Genomic DNA, 16,832 nt, shown 5'->3' on the forward strand with positions numbered 1-16,832 from the left:
CAAGGACCAAGAGGGCTGATAGATTCTCGAGAGTTCTGCTGTTAATTGCAGCTCTGAGATATGTGAGAAGTCTCTGTTTCGGCCCGCGCGTTCGAAGAATGATTCGGAGTTCTTCAGTTTTCAGTCTCAAAGTTGTTTATTATATCTTACCTATAAAATTTTTCTCCTGTCCAGCTGAGGTCTGCTCAGCAGGACAGCTAGTGGCACTCTGACTGCCCCTGGGGTGGTGTTATCTCTTTATACTACAAACTACCTATAACATATTTACAATTACTTTCCAATACATATCACCTATGTTAGACAGTGCACTTTTATTCTAAACCAATCTCAAAGTGCCAGCATCACAGCAGAAGATGGAGGTAGAGAAGAAGAAGGACTGGACACGCCCAAGTCTCTCTATCTTGTCTCCAAAACTCCTGTTCCAAAAAACTCTAAAATCTACTTTCACCAAGTGGTAATTTCATTATTACACTACTTAAACTTCTGTGACTTTCAAGTCCTCATACAAAGCTGGTAATTTGCTCCACGGGTCATCATCAAACCCACAGGTGCTCTGTGCCAGGGTCTCCGAGCCCCCTGGCAGGGGCCTTGGCAACTCTGGGCACCCAGAGGGATGCACTGAGCTCTGACAACAGATGGGAAAGCAGAAACCAGATCAAGAAGTTGGCAATGAGTTACTCCCCAGAGACAGCACCCAGAAACTTGGGTACCAGGAGAAGCATCAGGACTCCTCCCCATGAATGTGGGAAGGGAATGAAGCATTGTTTCTGGTGCTCACACCTCCAGGTGCCAGGGTTGTTTCCTGACCTGCAGCCTCTGCAGCCCACCCACAGCTGCTGCATGCTGGCTTACTTGAGACATCTAAATCAAGTGCAGGCTCAGTGCCAATAAGTGACTTTAAGCAGGTCTGTCACTTGTGGGCTTGAGATTGGGGTCAGAAGGCTGTGCACAGGTGTGGGAGTGGCAGTGAACAGAGAAAGTGGGAACCCAGTCTCCATATGATTAACACTAAAGCTCTTGCAGGAGCCCAGCCCCAGGGACCGGAGATCTCCAGCCTGGCTGGTCTCTTCTGGAGTAGCAGGGACATCCTGTGGCTGTGGGACTGGCCCAGGGGGATGGTTCTTCCCTCCCTCTGTTCTTTGCAAGGCCAGGCTGGAGCCCTGAAGGCCTTTGGCCACCCCTCAGGTATGTCTTAGCCCTTGGAGCCAGGAGTGAGGGACTGAGCTGGCGCTTGGCTCCTGAGAGCTCTCCACAGGACACATCCTGCACACCAGCATGGTCACTGGGAATGACTGAGACCTTGGCATTGCCTTGAACCCATCGAAGGCAGGGAAATGCAGGTCTGAGAGGGCAGCAGGACCTGCCAGCTCCATCACCAACACCATCCCATGTAGGAGCGACAGGGGGTAGGGCAGTCAGGACAGATGGAGACGAGAGATCTCTGCAGTCAGGGCTGGAATTTGGGGTTTATTGCAAAGGGCCTGGGTGCAGGGCCCTGCTGGGAGCTGCCAAACACAGCTCAGAGCAGGCCCGAGAGAAGAGAGGGGGAGAGGATGAGAGGGTAAGGGAGTAAAAAAGGTAAGAGTGTAAAAGGGTAAGAGAGTGAGGTTCCCGTTCCAATACCATAAATATTTTTTGTGTTGAATATTCTAATTCTCACTAACCAATCTAGTACAATATACAAATTCTATAGCATTTACATACAGTCTATAAGAATCCTTACATTACCATACTGTGTTACATTTTAAACCCTAAAAGCTCCTCTTTGGGCCCCTTCTGCCAAGCTGTAGGGTCTGCTCTGACCCTTGGGCCTGTCTGCAAGCGGAGGGTGTTGTTCCATCAAAAGGGGATTACCTTCAGCTGGCCACACCATTGTTTTCCAGTTGTTCAGTAAAAGAGGTATCTCAAAGCTTGCTGTCATTTCAATCTCACTTATAGTTTCTATATTCTCAAAACCTTTTGCCAGACAATCATATTTATAAGGCTTTCCTGTTTCATCTTCCCCAACAATCCCACACAGGAACACACCCCCCTCGCTCCAGGGAACTGCAGGAGGGGACCCGAGAGGGGACAGGGTGAGGTCCCAGAGGTGGGGCTGGCCCCTCACTCACCTCCCTGGTGTCGTTGTCCTGGATCAGAGCGTACAGAGGCACCACCCTGTTGATCTCCAGCAGGACTGGTGTGGGGCTGAGCTGCTCCTTGCCGGGCCGCCGGCACAGGTGGCAGGTGGAGGGACAGCGCCCTTTCTCCTCGCAGTGGATCTCCACACCTGAGATCAGGTGGTCATCTGACAGCATCTGGGCTGTCAGCAGGCCTGACAGGTACGTGATGAAGGGCATGGATTTCAGCTCCTTCTTGTTCCCAAGCTCAGTTGTTTCTGGGTTAGGGAAAGGAAGAAACCAGAGTTAAACAAAGCTGAGCTCAGGGCTCTTCCCAAAGCCAAACTGTCCTCCAGTCATGATAAATGCAGCTGCTGAAGGTGTAGGCCAGGTGGGAGCAGGAAAAGAAAGAAAGGTGAAGGAGAGAAGGAGAAAAGCAGGACTTGCAGGTCACTCCTTGGAAGTGTGAGCTTTTCCACACAAGCACATCTAAACTGACAGAACTGATTGGTCTTCTCTTTTCTAACTCATGCTCTTCTTTTTTCTAACTTGCGTATCCACTTTCTGTGCTCCAAAATGAGACAAAATCACCCAGGTGTATTTTCCCTGCCCAAGAGAAACATTCCCAAAGGGACCAGGCCAAGGAGCTGAATGCCCTTGATCCCCACCCTAACACCAGCTTCCTCCAGTCCTTGTGGTCCTCAGGTCACTCTTGTGGGTGACACACTATCCAGGGCAGTGAAATGGATCCAAAGAGGCTGCTAAAGGATTACATGGAGGGATGAAGCCCCTTGGCAGTGGGGAAAAGCAGGTATGAGAACAAACTCACCGTGTGGAGAATGGAGGTATTACCAAAACCAAACTGCCAACACTGCTTTCAGGAAACATTCAGGCCTTTGAAACCCACTGGGAAACCTCATGGTGGTCTTAAGCACAAGGGAATAAACCTGGAGAACCTTTACTTTGTTCTGTGTTCCTCCAAACACTTGCTAAAGCCAAGGGAAGCATCACACCTGAGCAAAGGAGACACGGTTCCAATGCCTGCCCTGTACACTTCCATTTAAATTCTTTGTCTGTGGCTGGGTTGACCCAAGAAGGCCCAACTTTTGTAACCTGGTGACAGACCTACAGAAGAAAAAGCTTTCTTCATCTTATGGCTGTTGCCTCTAGCAACAAATTCCCAGTGCTGAGAGGAGTGGAAGAGGAGCAAGGGTTGTCTCAGCACGCTCGGCTTGCAGGGACATGCAGCTGATCTGGCAAGGCACAAGCCATTTGGAAATACAAGTAAACAGCATTCATTCATGACTCCCTGAGCCCTCGGGGTAGGGACAGCCCTTCCCTGCTGTCTGGCTGTCAGGGAACACTTCTGTGCACAGGATCAAAGCTGTCACGGGGAGAACGAGCAAATTCCAACCAACCTGTGTTTTAGCGGAATAGAAGGGGAGCAGTTGCTAAGATAAATTAAAAGAAGGTTGTAGGGAGATGTTTTCAACATCTAGGGAGACAGTGGTGTACACAGACATGGGAAACAGGAGTTGGAGCTGCTTCTTGGAGAGATTATTTTCCAGAAGATCAGCTCCAGGCAACTTCAAGTCTCATAAGGGAAAGCAATGAAGCCTTGAAAAACAGGGTGGCAGAGAAAGAAGGAATTTATAGGAGGATACCATGAGCCTCTTCTCATTTGTCACTAAGAGTAGCATCTTCTAACATCACCACTGAAGTATGTGTAGAAGAGAAAGGAGATAATTACACTTCTGGGCTGCAAAGCTTCTTCACCAGAGCTGAAGCAGCTTTAGAGACCCTTCATGGAGAAAAGAGTTTTGGAGCCATGCTTTAAGGGAGGACATGAACACAGGGCTGAAAGGACAGTGGAATCAGTTATCTCAAGACTGGCAATGGAATATCACACATTCATTCTGAATTATTTGCCTTATAGCTAAGAATTATAGATCACTATAAATCCAACCAGTGGGAACAAAACCATTTCAGGAGCAGCAGTGTTCAGGTGGAGCTGCACAGGGGAAGGCCCAGAGTTCTGAAATTGAGGTAAGGCAAAAAACTGTGAGCAGAGCAGTTGCCCTTCCCCAGCAGCCATGGGCTCAGTGACAGATTAACCAAAAGCTGGGTGATTCATGGCAGACCTGTGAGCAGAGCAGGCTTCATGGCTGAGGTGGAATTGGCTGTGTGCAGTTAATCCTCTTTAGAACAGACCCCAGCTGCACTGGGGAAAAGGATTCCTTTGCAGGCTGACAAAGATCTGTGGTGTTCCCTTGTTTGAGGGCTCTGGGTACAACTCCAAAGGAGGAAAATTAAATAGGACCAGGGTTAGCAGATGGAAACTGGCTGCATTGTCAGATTGCCAGCTCTCATCCAGACAAACACTTAGATGGCATCAGCACTGGATGGCAGTTCCTGGTAGCTTTTGTGGGATGTGTTTGGGGTGCTTATACACAGCCCTAACAAAACAATCCCCCAATTTCTGCTACTGGGACCTATCTGGGAGCAGCAGCAGCAAACCCTGCTTGTGAGCCAGCTCCTCCAGAGCCAGAGAGAGGCACTGAGGAGGAGATGCTCCCCATCTGCTTGCTCAGGTGCCTCATGCCTAGAAAGCTGGAGGTTTCCTTGCTGGACACAGGACTTCCCTCTCATCCCACCCACATCCCCCACCCACCACTCAGGGCATCTCACAGAGGAGGTTTTCAGATCTGAGAGGTTATTTCCCCCCAAAACATAAACTTGCACCTGCCATTCCAATTATAGCCTGGGCAGGTGGGATTGGGGTCCCCCAATTTCCCCCTGCCCTACATCTGACATGAGTTTTGGTTCTCTCTCCAGCTCCCTGCATGCAAAGAGAGGGCTCAGCAGTGAACTGGAGAAGCCCCACAAGTTCTTGTAGGCTCAGCCTGGCTTTTATTACCTATATAGAACAGGATAACCTCCCAGGACTCCTGCAAAGCCTCTGCTTCACTCCTGGGGAAGAGCTTTGCAGGTGATCCCTGCCAGGACACTCCCAAGGTCCTTTCTGGGATGAGGAGGAGACTTAGCTGCAGCAGTGAGGATACAGGGATCCCTTATCAGCTCCTGAATGTGAGCATGCTGTCACTAACACTGCTGGCAACCCAGCTGAACCCTAGCAACATCTGTTGGGGAGCAGAGAGCCTGAGATGCAATTGGACACATCATGGCAACTTGTGGGAGTTTTAATTTGTTTGTCTGAAATATGGATTTAAAAGACAACCAAAATAAAAAAAAAAAAAACAAACAAAACACAAAAACCAACCAACCAAATAAACAAATAAAATAACAACTTTGTGTCAGGCACCAGGCCTTGTGTAAGGAAGGGAGAATGAGCAGAACAGGGTGTGCAGAGGTACTGTCTGCCTGCTGGGGTGCCTGGCTCTGTTTCTGGGCTCCACCAGGGTTTTACAATCCCACAGCACGAGGTGTGTGCCTGCACAAAGGGGTCCCTGCTCAGGATGCAGCAGTTGCTGATGTGGGGAAATGCTTCTAGCATTACCAGCAGCACCTCCTGGTGCCTGGACACGAGGGAGCAGGGTAACACCACCACTACAACAAGAACAACAGCATAATGCCTAATTTGTACTGGAGTGCTGTCCTGTCCTGAGAGCTCCCAGGAGAAGATGGGTTTCCTAGTCAGACTCAGCATTTCATACAACACCTCTTCCAAAAGATCCCCAAGTCATCCCAAAACTGGGAACCATTCCACTTGCCACAAGAATGCAGCTACATCAGGGCTAGGATGTGATATCTCCTGAAGAGCAGAAGTGCTTGGAACAAGGACAGGAGAAGGCTCTCCAGCTGGAGTTGTACAGGGAACAGTGGGAACAGACCCAGGTAGGGATTCCTACAGGCTCAGCAGGTTAACCCCACCAACACCAACAGTCTGCTTAGCTGGGCTTGATTTAGGACATGGGATTTGCATTTTATGCAAGAAAGAGGGAATTCTGGTCCACCTCCCCCATACAGCACCCTTCACTGGTTAGATCTAGTGTCACCACAGGTGGGACAGTGGGGACTTGTGGCCAGGACACTCCCACTGACACAGCCTGCCTGCTTATCTCCTGGTGGAATAATCCTTTTTGCTGTCAAATCCATCCAAAGGGAGTTAGAAAGGAAATCAATAGATGTGTTTGCCTGGGAATTTCTCCTGCACTGAGATCCTGTCAGTGCAGTGGCCACACCAGGTCTGTGAAGAGATTGGACAAATTTAATGCTGCCCATTGTTAGTGATGGCAAACACTGCTGGGGCTGTGAGAAAGGTATGGACACAGTGTCCAGGGGAGTGAGTCTGGCACATCCATCCATGTGCAGGAAGGATGGGACAGGACAAGAGGGAATGGCTGGCAGAGAGTGAGGTTAGATGGGTTATCAGTAATAAATTCTTCTCAATGAGGGTGGGCAGCCCTGGCACAGGGTGCCCAGAGCAGCTGTGGCTGCCCCTGGATCCCTGGCAGTGCCCAAGGCCAGGCTGGACAGGGCTGGGAGCAGCCTGGGACAGTGGGAGGTGTCCCTGCCATGGCAGGGGTGGCACTGGATGGGCTTTAAGATCCCTCCGACCCCAAACCATTCTAGGGTGAGAGGAAAACACCACCCCAGCCAAACCACCAAACAAGCACCAACACCCCAGTCCCGGAGCTCAGCGTGGGCTGGGCAGAGGATTGTTCCCGAGGGAATCCCTGGTGGGAATGCCATTGCCGTGTGCTCCGCCGGGGGTTGCAGGATGGACACTGCGGGATGGGCATTGCGGGATGGGCACTGCAGGATGGGCATTGCGGGATGGGCACTGCGGGATGCGGGGCTGGGGATGGGCACTGCGGGATGGGCGCTGCGGGATGGGCACTGCGGGATGCGGGGCTGGGGATGGACATTGCGGGGATGGGCACTGCGGGATGCGGGGCCGTCCGTCCGTCCCTCCCCGCGGCGGGGTCCCGGCCGTGCCCGAGCCGGTCCGTGGGGCCCTGCTGCCCTCTCGTGGCACCGCGGCAGGACGGCGCTGGGAGCCCGGCACGGGGAACACCGTCCCGGTTTCGGGAACACCGTCCCGGCTTTGGGAACACCGTCCCGGTTTCGGGAACACCGTCCCGGCATGGGGAACAACGTCCCGGCTTCGGGAACATCATTCCGGCTTTGGGAATACTGTCCCGGCGTGAGCACATCATCACGGCTTTGGGAACACCATGCCTGCTTTGGGCACACCATCCTGGCTGCGAGAACACCGTCCCGGCTTTGGGAACACTGTCCCGGCTTTGGGAGCACCATCCTGGCATGGGCAGACTATGCCAGGATGCGGCACACCACCTCTGCTTTGGGCACACCATCCTGGCTTTGGGAACACCTTCCCAGCTTTGGGAATACCATCCCAGCTTTGGGAACACCATCTCAGCTTTGGGAACATCATACTGGCATGCAGCACATCATCCTGGCATGGGTACAACATCCCAGGATGCAGCACATCATCCTGGCATGGGCACACCATCCCAGCTTTGGGAACACCATCCTGGCATGCACACCATCCCAGCATGCAGCACACAATCCCGGCACACACACCATCCCCCACATCCTGCTGCCCTCACCCCACGGCCGAGGGGTGTCACCTTCGGGTTCTCATCCTTCAGTCCTCAGCCCAGCCTCAGGGAGGGCAGTGTGGCACACAGAATGTGTAACAGTCCCTGGGTGTCAGTGCTTGATAAAGTCCCGAGCCTGAGGCTCTGTGACCCCTTTTAATCTCCTGCTTATAGAATGTGAAGGGGCTGGAGTGGACTTTAAAGATCACCCTGTTCCAACCCCGTGCCATGGGAAGGGATGTCTCCCACTAGACCAGGTTGCTCCAAGCCCCATCCAACCTTGCTTTGAGCACATCCAGGAATGGAGCAGCCACAAACTCCCTGGGAGACCTGTGCCAGTGCCTCACCACCCTCACAATAAAAAACTTCTCAATATCTAATCTAAATTTCCCAGTTTATATTTGTACCCATAACTCCTTCTCCCATCACCACAGTTCCAGGTGAAGAGCACCTTTATGTCCACACTGCCTCTGCCCCTCTTCACACCCCCTCTCCCTGATGATGCTGTGCTCCCAGCTCATTAACCAAACTCAATTAAACACAATCCTGACGTCCAACACCAAGATGTGAACAGTGACCTGCATCACTGTGCTTGTGACTGGTGGCACTTGTGACCCCTGGCCTGCCACAGGGATGATCTCAAAGGCATCCCCTTGGGACGGATAACCTAGAACAGAGACTGGACAGAGCTAAAGAATGAAGCAGGGATTTATTAAAAGGTCTCCATGGATCCACCCTAGGCAGCACAAGAGCCCAGCCAGGGCTGCACCCAAGATGAACCAAAATGGCCCCAAAATGCATGGCCGGGCACGGGGTCTCTCCCTGTGATCAGTTCTGCTCCATTTGCATCTTGCAGTTCATTGTCCCATTCCAGCTTTAGCCCAGGCAGTCCCACCCTGCTTGTTTTTCTCTCTCCAGCCCACGGTGTTTGTGCTCTTGGGCTGAGAATTGGATCATTTGTCCTTGGTGCCCAGCTGGAGCAGGAATTGCTTTGTCTCCCTGCTCTGTGCACAGAGCTCACTAAGCCCAGAAGTGCACACTAAAGCAGCACAGAATGTGAAAAATAGAAAAGCTAAAACCTGAGGTATCACCAGCAAAGAGAATCTGGGGGCAGATCATCTCTGCTGCCTGCAGGCTGGACAGACAGGATCTCACCTCAGCTTCAGATGAGACATTTAGACACTTGCAAGCCCGAGGTATTTAGAAACAAAGAGCTCTTAGAAACCTCTGATAACCATCTGTAAAAGGGGATTTCGAAAGTATCCCCTGTAACACAGCTTTGGCAGAGGAACTTTGGCAGGGTGACCAGGGTCCCAGGCTGGACAACCTTCCCATCCTTCCTTCTCATGTAGGGTCCCCATACTGGCACATGATGGATAACATCATCAGCAGGTCATTGTCACCTCTAATTAAATCCAGAGAGTCCTTTGTTTTCTCCCCAGGATGCATTGTAAGATTATTTCCTATTTCTACCATTGTTTTTTCCTCACCCTGCTCATTTTCAGGTGTGGGTGGCCTCACAAGAGCTGCCGGACCACCCTGCTTTCAATGTTTACATCCATTTTTCTTCCCCGTAGATCAGGGACCGAAAGAGCATTTCCCTGGTGAGGCCAGGAACTGGGAGTGAACCCTGTGTCCTCTCTTTGGGCACAGCAATATCCCCAGGGAGCCACTGGGGCTTGAAACCGGGGAGTCGGTTTTAAAAAACCTCAGAAATCTCACTTATTTACTTCTGCAACCCTGGCCAGGCTTTGCATCTGCTCCTCCTGCCTCTGAGTGCACCCTCTGCCCACACTGCTGATCCCTGCAGCTCCAGGGACCTAGATCCCTTTCAAATGAACTATTCTTTTCTAAACAAAGTGGAAAAAACCCACCAAGAGCAGCAGAAGGTGGCCAGACTTGCTGCATTATGCAAGTGCTTCCTCCAGCACAGGTCAGGGCGGCCAGAGCAGGTGAGCAGTGGAAAAACGCTGCAGGCAGAGAGGGCAATGGAGGGATTTTGGGAAATGGTTAAACTGAGGGCTTGTCTCTTCCCCAGGCACTGAATTCCTGCCAGGCTGAGCCTCCAGAGCTCCAGCTGCACCTCAGCCCTGGGCTGAGCACAGGATGCTGCCTGTGGCACTGGGGTGTGAAGGACATGGTTCCTGTGGTTTCTCCTGATCCCAAAGGAAGCCCCAAGCCCTGTACTCCTCAGTTTGCTCTGCAGCCCCACAGGGCCACAGCACAGGGGTCTCTGCTATCCCTAAAGCAGGTTCATGACATCCAAGCAAAGATGGGGCTGGAATGGGGTCGGTGCTACTGATGGTGACACTGGCTTCATGAAACACAGGACACAGCCTGAGGGTGACACTGGCCTCAGGAAACACAGGACAGAGCCTGATGGTGATTCTGGCTTCAGGGAACACAGACACAGCCTGATGGGGACACTGGCCTCAGGAAACAGGGCACAGCCTGATGATGATTCTGGCTTCATGAAACACAGGGCACAGCCTGAGGGTGACACTGGCTTCAGGAAATATGGGGCAGAGCCCAGCCATAGGCCAGTGGTCACATCCCTGCCTCTGGCTACCACTGCTCACAGCTGCAGCTGTACCCAAAAATGTCCTTTTTGTCCTGGAGCCGGCAGGGTGCTCCAAGGCATGGTGTGGAAGGAGAAATACATGTTTTTAGTAGGTGATGTAAAAGCCATCAAACACTCAGGAACCTGCTGGGGAAAGGGAAGGGGAGAGATAAAGGGAAAAGGGGAAGGGAATGGGAAAGGAAAATGGAAGGGAAATGAGAAGGGAAGGAAAGGCAAGGGAAAAGGGAAAGCAAGGGAAAGGGAAGGGAAGGGAAGGGAAGGGAAGGGAAGGGAAGGGAAGGGAAGGGAAGGGAAGGGAAGGGAAGGGAAGGGAAGGGAAGGGAAGGGAAGGGAAGGGAAGGGAAGGGAAGGGAAGGGAAGGGAAGGGAAGGGAAGGGTGAAAGAGAATGGGAAAGGGCTGATCCTGCAGCAGCGCTGCCTGATCAGGGAAAGGGCAATGAATAACCTGCGCGTGCCGAAATGATACATAACAAAAAAAAACCCAAAAAACCAAACCAACCAACCAAACAAACAAACAAAAGAACCCAAATCCGAAAAGACGTTCCTGCTTCCCCTTTGTTACTTTTAACCTTTCCTTTCACCACGAGCCGCAGCACAAGCTCGGCAGACCGAGCTCCATCCCGCGGCCCCTCCCCTCCGCCCCAGCCCCCCGTGCTGGTGTCGCGATGTCCCCGCGGTGTCCCCATCCCCAATCCCACCCTCGGCCCCGGACTCCATTTCCCGGCAGGCCCCGCGGGCGCGCTCACGTGACGCGCGGCGCGCGGCGCACGCCGGGAGCGGCGCGGCCCGGAGCGGCGGCAGGTGAGGAGCGCGCGCGGGGCCGTGGCGGCGGCGGCGCCCCCTGCAGGGCGGGGCGGGCACGGCGGGACCCCCGGGCGGGCGGCCTGAGGGGACAGGAGGGGATGGAAGGGAATGGGAAAGAATGGAATGGAGGGGATGGAATGGAAGGGGGCCACCGGGCCGCGCCCCGCCGCGCTGAGCCATAGGAGAGAGGGGCCGCCTCTCCCCGTCCTCCCTAGCAGCAGAGGCAGAGGGGGCAGAGGGGGCTCGCACTCGCTGCCATTGAATCCAGCACGGCCGCGGGCACACGGAGCTGGGCGTCTGCTCTGTGCGGGCACACAGCAACACAGGGCACTCGCTCCATGGCCGCCCCATCCCTGCAGTGCCCAGGGCCGGGCTGGCCGGGCTGGTGGAACGCGTTCCCCATGACAAGGTTGCGATCAGGCCATCATTAATGTCCTTCCAACCCAAACCTTGGATTATTCACTGAAACCCCCCCAAACCTGCTGGTTTTGTTGTTGTGATAACTCCTGTCAGCGGCGCTTATTTTGCAGCATTACCCCATTATTTTCCCTCATTAACGGCACGAGCTCTGAATTACAAGTGAAGCCGGTGCTCTCACCGCAAACGCTCACTAAAAACTACCGGGTGACAAGAGAAACCACGGCAGGAAATTTCTTCCGAACGTAAGGAAACCAAACTCGCATAATTCACGGTTTTATGGCTTGATCCTCAGATGAGGCTTTCTGTAATACCCTGCTCTGCGTCAGAGGAACTGCCCCGGGAGGGACCGACATGCAAGAACAACTCGCTGTTAAGGAAACTTCCATGGAGGCACAGCCGAGTGTGAGAGGGAGATAAAAGGAAAAAAAAATAATGCCCCATTACTGAGGGCATGCTGACATGCCGATAAAGGGGGTTATATATGAAAAGAATGTCATACAAATCAGCTCTCTAAAAGCCCAACCTGACTTAAAATCCCATCTGCCGTTGTTTCTTTAATGAAAATACTTATTTTAAAGGGAGCTTTTAATGTAACTCTCAGTACTTGGTGCCTGTGCTGCTCCCTCATCCTTCCCTAAGCCAGTCTTTTGACGTGTTTCCTAGGAAAGTAAGAATAATGAACCTGGTATCCTGTGTTTCATATTTTAAAACCATTTTAAATCATAGATTTTTCCTCCCTCAGAGGAAGGTTTCTGTTCTCCATGGCAGTGCCCAGGTTTCTGCTTCCCCAGGGCCACGACTCAACCTGCCACTGTTGAGCTGATCCCAGCATGGTGCCAGGAGATTCTGCCATGCCACTGAATCCCTTCCTGAAATACAGGCTTTAATGATTCTGAACTGCAGCTGACAAATTAAAATTAGGGGGCTTTTTTTTTTTCCTCTTCTCTGTGAGCATAAAGAACTTTTCTTCCTTGCAGCTGTTTTTCTGCACAGGAGCACACAGCAAACTGAAATACACAGAATCTTTCCCAAAGAGAAAGGCAGCAGACCCAGCAGGGAAGTGAGAATGCTGTGTGCATGCAGCCATTTCTCAGAGAGAGCTGTGTTCACATCCCTCTGCCACTGTCTCTTCATTTCAAAGACTTCACTACTTCCTTCTCCTCCTCTTCCCTAGGAGAAAGGTTTTCTTCCCTATTTTTTAGGGGCTAAGCAGTACAATAACAAAGGATTTGAAACCCAGTCTAGTGAATAATAACTTAATGATGTGAGCCCTGTTCTGTTCCTTTTGAATGGATGGCTGCTTTGGCAGGAGAGCTGCTGGGATCTGCTCCCTGCTGGGAGGGATGTGAGGGTGGAGAAACCTGGATTGAAGCTGAACAGCAACCAGAGTGGTGTAAAACTGAACCAGGGGACAAGAACAAGGTCAGCGTTGTGAGATTGTGAAACGAGGAGAAATTAAATGCAGTTAAGCTGAGTTCAGGAGCTAATAGCGAACACTGGGAGTGTATTTGGAGTTCAGATGTTTGGAGTTCAGATGTTTGGAGTTGTCTGTTAGCTCCATTATTGCTAATACCTGCCTGAGCTGTGTTTAATTGGCATGAAGCATGCTGCAGCATGGCAGAGGTTACTGAGATGCACTGGCATCAAACCTTCTCTGTGTGTTTTCAGCGTGCACAGTCACCCCCAGAGCGAGCAGAAGCTGACAGAGCATTGCTGCTACTTTCACTTCCTCTATGAAAGCAAATGTATGAAACCTTGAAAATGTGTTTTTGCGCTCTAGCAAAGCAGAGTGAAGCAGGCACATTCATTTTGTTGGTATCTGATGCCACATCTGAATGCAGGTCTCCAGAGGTGATCTATTAATGTCCTAAAGCATCGCACCATCTGGTTCCTTCTTTGATGTGCAACATTTTGAATGCCTGGTTTAATCTCCCTGGGTTTCAGTAAATTATGTAAACTCAGAGGCTTGGCAGCAGGAGATGGGCGCCATGAGGAGATGATTCAGTCATCAATATCTACTGGGCTTCCATATTGGTGCCATTACACTTCTTTCAGTGCTACTTTACAAATTTTGCAAGTGAATAATTCATCGCACTGGGAGCTGCAAGTTAGTTTTGAAATTTGCCCACCCTGAGATTAGCTATGACTAATCTATCCTTCCCAACATGGAAAAGCTAACTGGGTTCCTTTTTCTGCAGGGTTAGGTGATAAGTCAGAAATAAATTGCATTTATACATAACTGCTGGTGGTGACATAAATCACATTTCCCTTTTTTCTTCCTGGACAGAATCAGAGCACCTTGGAATAGATGTGAGCACGAGGCACCGTGCTGGATAAAGCTGCCTTGGAGCACCATGGCTGCCGCCCCTTATCTCAACTCGGACGCGCTGCGAGAGGTCCTGGAGTGCCCCATCTGCATGGAGTCCTTCACCGAGGAGCACCTGAGGCCCAAACTGCTGCACTGTGGCCACACCATCTGCAAGCAGTGCCTGGAGAAGCTCCTGGCAAACAGCATCAACGGGATCCGCTGCCCCTTCTGCAGCAAGATCACGCGGATCACCAGCTTGGCTCAGCTCACCGACAACCTCACCGTGCTGAAGATCATCGACACGGCCGGCCTGGGGGAAGTGGTGGGACTCCTCATGTGCAAGGTCTGCGGGAGGAGGCTGCCAAGACACTTTTGCAAGAGCTGTAGCTTGGTTTTGTGTGAGCCGTGCAAGGAGGCTTCGCACATGCCCCCAGGACACAGAGTCATGGCTATCAAAGAGGCTGCTGAGGAGCGTAGGAGGGAATTTGGAACGAGGCTTGCCAGGCTTCGGGAGCTCATGGGTGATCTGCAGAAAAGGAAAGCTGCTCTGGAGGATGTTTCAAGAGACCTGCAAGCCAGATACAAAGGGGTTCTGCAGGAGTACAGCAAAGAAGAGCGCAAGATCCAGGAAGAACTGGCCAGGTCACGCAAGTTCTTCACCACCTCTTTGACTGAAGTGGAGAAGATAAATAACCAGGTGATGGAAGAGCAGGCTTACCTGCTGAACTTAGCAGAAGTGCAGATAATGTCTCGCTGTGACTATTTCCTTGCCAAAATAAAGCAGGGGGATATAGCTCTCCTGGAGGAGACGGGGGATGAGGAAGAGCCAGAACTGACAAACAGTCTCCCAAGGGAGCTGACTCTCCAAGAGGTGGAACTCCTTAAGGTGAGCCACGTGGGACCACTGCAGATTGGGCAGGTGGTGAAGAAACCGCGCACCGTTAACGTGGAGGAATCCCTCATGGAAAATGCAGCGTCCTCCTTTGTACCGTTTAGGGAGCCTGAGCTGGTGCAGGAGGAGCCCAGCTGCACCCCACATTCCTCGCCAGCCAAGCCGAGGATGCCTGAAGCAGCCACCAGCATCCAGCAGTGTTCCTTCATCAAGAAGATGGGCTCCAAGGGCAGCCTGCCAGGGATGTTCAACCTCCCCGTGAGCCTGCACGTCACCAGCCAAGGCGAGGTGCTCGTGGCCGACCGGGGCAATTTCCGAATCCAGGTTTTTACCCGCAAGGGCTTCCTGAAGGAGATCCGCCGGAGCCCCAGCGGCATCGACAGCTTCGTGCTGAGTTTCCTTGGAGCAGATTTACCCAACTTGACCCCTCTTTCTGTCACCATGAACTGCCACGGGCTGATCGGTGTGACAGACAGCTACGACAACTCTGTCAAGGTGTACACCATGGACGGCCACTGCGTGGCGTGTCACCGCAGCCAGCTGAGCAAGCCCTGGGGCATCGCCGCGCTGCCCTCGGGCCAGTTCGTGGTCACTGACGTGGAAGGGGGCAAGCTCTGGTGCTTCACCGTGGACCGTGGCGTGGGGGTGGTGAAGTACAGCTGCCTGTGCAGCGCCGTGCGCCCCAAGTTTGTCACCTGCGACGCTGAAGGGACCATTTACTTCACTCAGGGGCTGGGGCTCAACCTGGAGAACCGGCAGTACGAGCACCACTTGGAAGGAGGCTTCTCCATCGGCTCTGTCGGCCCAGACGGGCAGCTGGGACGCCAGATCAGCCATTTCTTCTCTGAGAATGAGGATTTCAGGTGCATTGCTGGGATGTGTGTTGATTCCAGAGGAGACCTGATCGTTGCTGACAGCAGTCGTAAGGAAATCCTGCATTTTCCTAAAGGAGGCGGCTACAACATCCTGATCCGGGAGGGACTCACCTGCCCGGTGGGTATTGCTGTTACTCCCAAAGGGCAGCTGCTGGTGCTGGACTGTTGGGATCACTGCATTAAGATCTACAGTTACCACCTGAGAAGATACTCCACCCCTTAAAGGCTTGGTTGCAAGCAAAGCCTGTCTTGGCAGTGGAGATTTTTGCAGCCTCCTTGCAATCCAACGGGAACCAGTGTCAAGCCTTCAGGAAGATTGTGCCATAGCTGAAGGGGATTTGGCATAGAGGTCATCATGTTCTGTGTTTAGAAACAAAATAGCTTTTGTGGTGGTGGTGGTGGTCTGCTTTTTCTTCTTCTTTTTTATATAAAATCCCTACAAATAAGGACAAGCGCGATGGAAAGGATCCATCCTTTGCAGTCTTGGTTCTTGTGACTAGTCACTCCATAAACCTCTTCACCTCCTTATGCCACACATCTCCTACACTTCCAGCTTCAACCATTGTGTCTTTCTTTGTGCCATAAACACTGACTGACTGCTCTGAATCACCTTCCCTTAGAGAACTAGCAGAGGCAATCCTGTGGCACTTGCAAGGAACTGGGTAGCAGTTGTCTGGGCAACTCCTAGAGAGAGCAATTTGTGCTTGCAGCACTGCATAAAACGAAATGGCCACTTCAGCTGCACGGAGATGAAGCTTTGCTTCCACCCTGACGAGGCAGGGTTGTCTCTCCCATTTTTCTGGTGTTCAGGAGATTGCCCCGTCGTGCCATTTGTGAATTGTGTCTGTTCTGTGTGAAGTGAGTACTGTGCAATCGTGGGAGACCGAGCTGAGCCAGAAAATTGCCCTCTTTTTTCCTGAGTTGTAAGAAGACAGGGGTTTTATTGCTAATCAGAGTTCTGCTAGATAGAAGGGGGTAAAAAGGGAGGGGGCTGGAGAAAAAAAAAAGAAAAAAGAGGGGAAATATAGGGTTGCTATTTACTGTTGTTTTATTATTAAATGTGTCCTGGAAACTCTCTTTGGAAGGTCTATCTGGTATCTAAAACTTCCTGGGGAAGGGGGAAGAGCTGGGGAAATAAGACTGGGAGATTGTAGGAAATGAGATTAAATACAATGTATTGTATGTTCACCTGCACTTCAGTGCTCTGCATTCCAGACCACTGCATTTAGCAATAGCTTTCCACTCATCTGCACCTCCTCTGTGCAAGT

General features: G+C 51.9%; 2 protein-coding genes across 4 annotated transcripts in view; one reads left to right on the plus strand and one right to left on the minus strand.

Moving 5' to 3' along the window:
* Positions 1 to 16,832, minus strand: part of ASTN2 (astrotactin 2) — a 352,662-nt gene that overhangs the window by 98,815 nt on the left and 237,015 nt on the right. For both annotated transcript variants that reach the window (XM_074556304.1, XM_074556303.1), the window contains one exon: positions 2,112 to 2,377. In XM_074556304.1, coding sequence (XP_074412405.1) covers positions 2,112 to 2,377 — 266 coding nt within the window. The remainder of the gene's footprint in view (positions 1 to 2,111; positions 2,378 to 16,832) is intronic.
* On the plus strand, positions 10,956 to 16,641 carry TRIM32 (tripartite motif containing 32). 2 transcript variants are annotated; one of them, XM_005493853.4, is made up of 2 exons: positions 10,956 to 11,066; positions 13,777 to 16,641. In XM_005493853.4, exon 2 carries the CDS (start codon positions 13,844 to 13,846, stop codon positions 15,785 to 15,787), a length of 1,944 nt encoding a protein of 647 aa, XP_005493910.1. In that variant the 5' UTR covers positions 10,956 to 11,066; positions 13,777 to 13,843; the 3' UTR covers positions 15,788 to 16,641. The 2 variants fall into 2 exon arrangements, with proteins under 2 accessions (XP_005493910.1, XP_026653149.1); XM_026797348.2 differs by lacking the exon at positions 10,956 to 11,066 and adding an exon at positions 11,610 to 11,731.

Source organism: Zonotrichia albicollis, chromosome 21, assembly GCF_047830755.1.
Source record: "Zonotrichia albicollis isolate bZonAlb1 chromosome 21, bZonAlb1.hap1, whole genome shotgun sequence".
Classification (NCBI taxonomy): domain Eukaryota; kingdom Metazoa; phylum Chordata; class Aves; order Passeriformes; family Passerellidae; genus Zonotrichia; species Zonotrichia albicollis.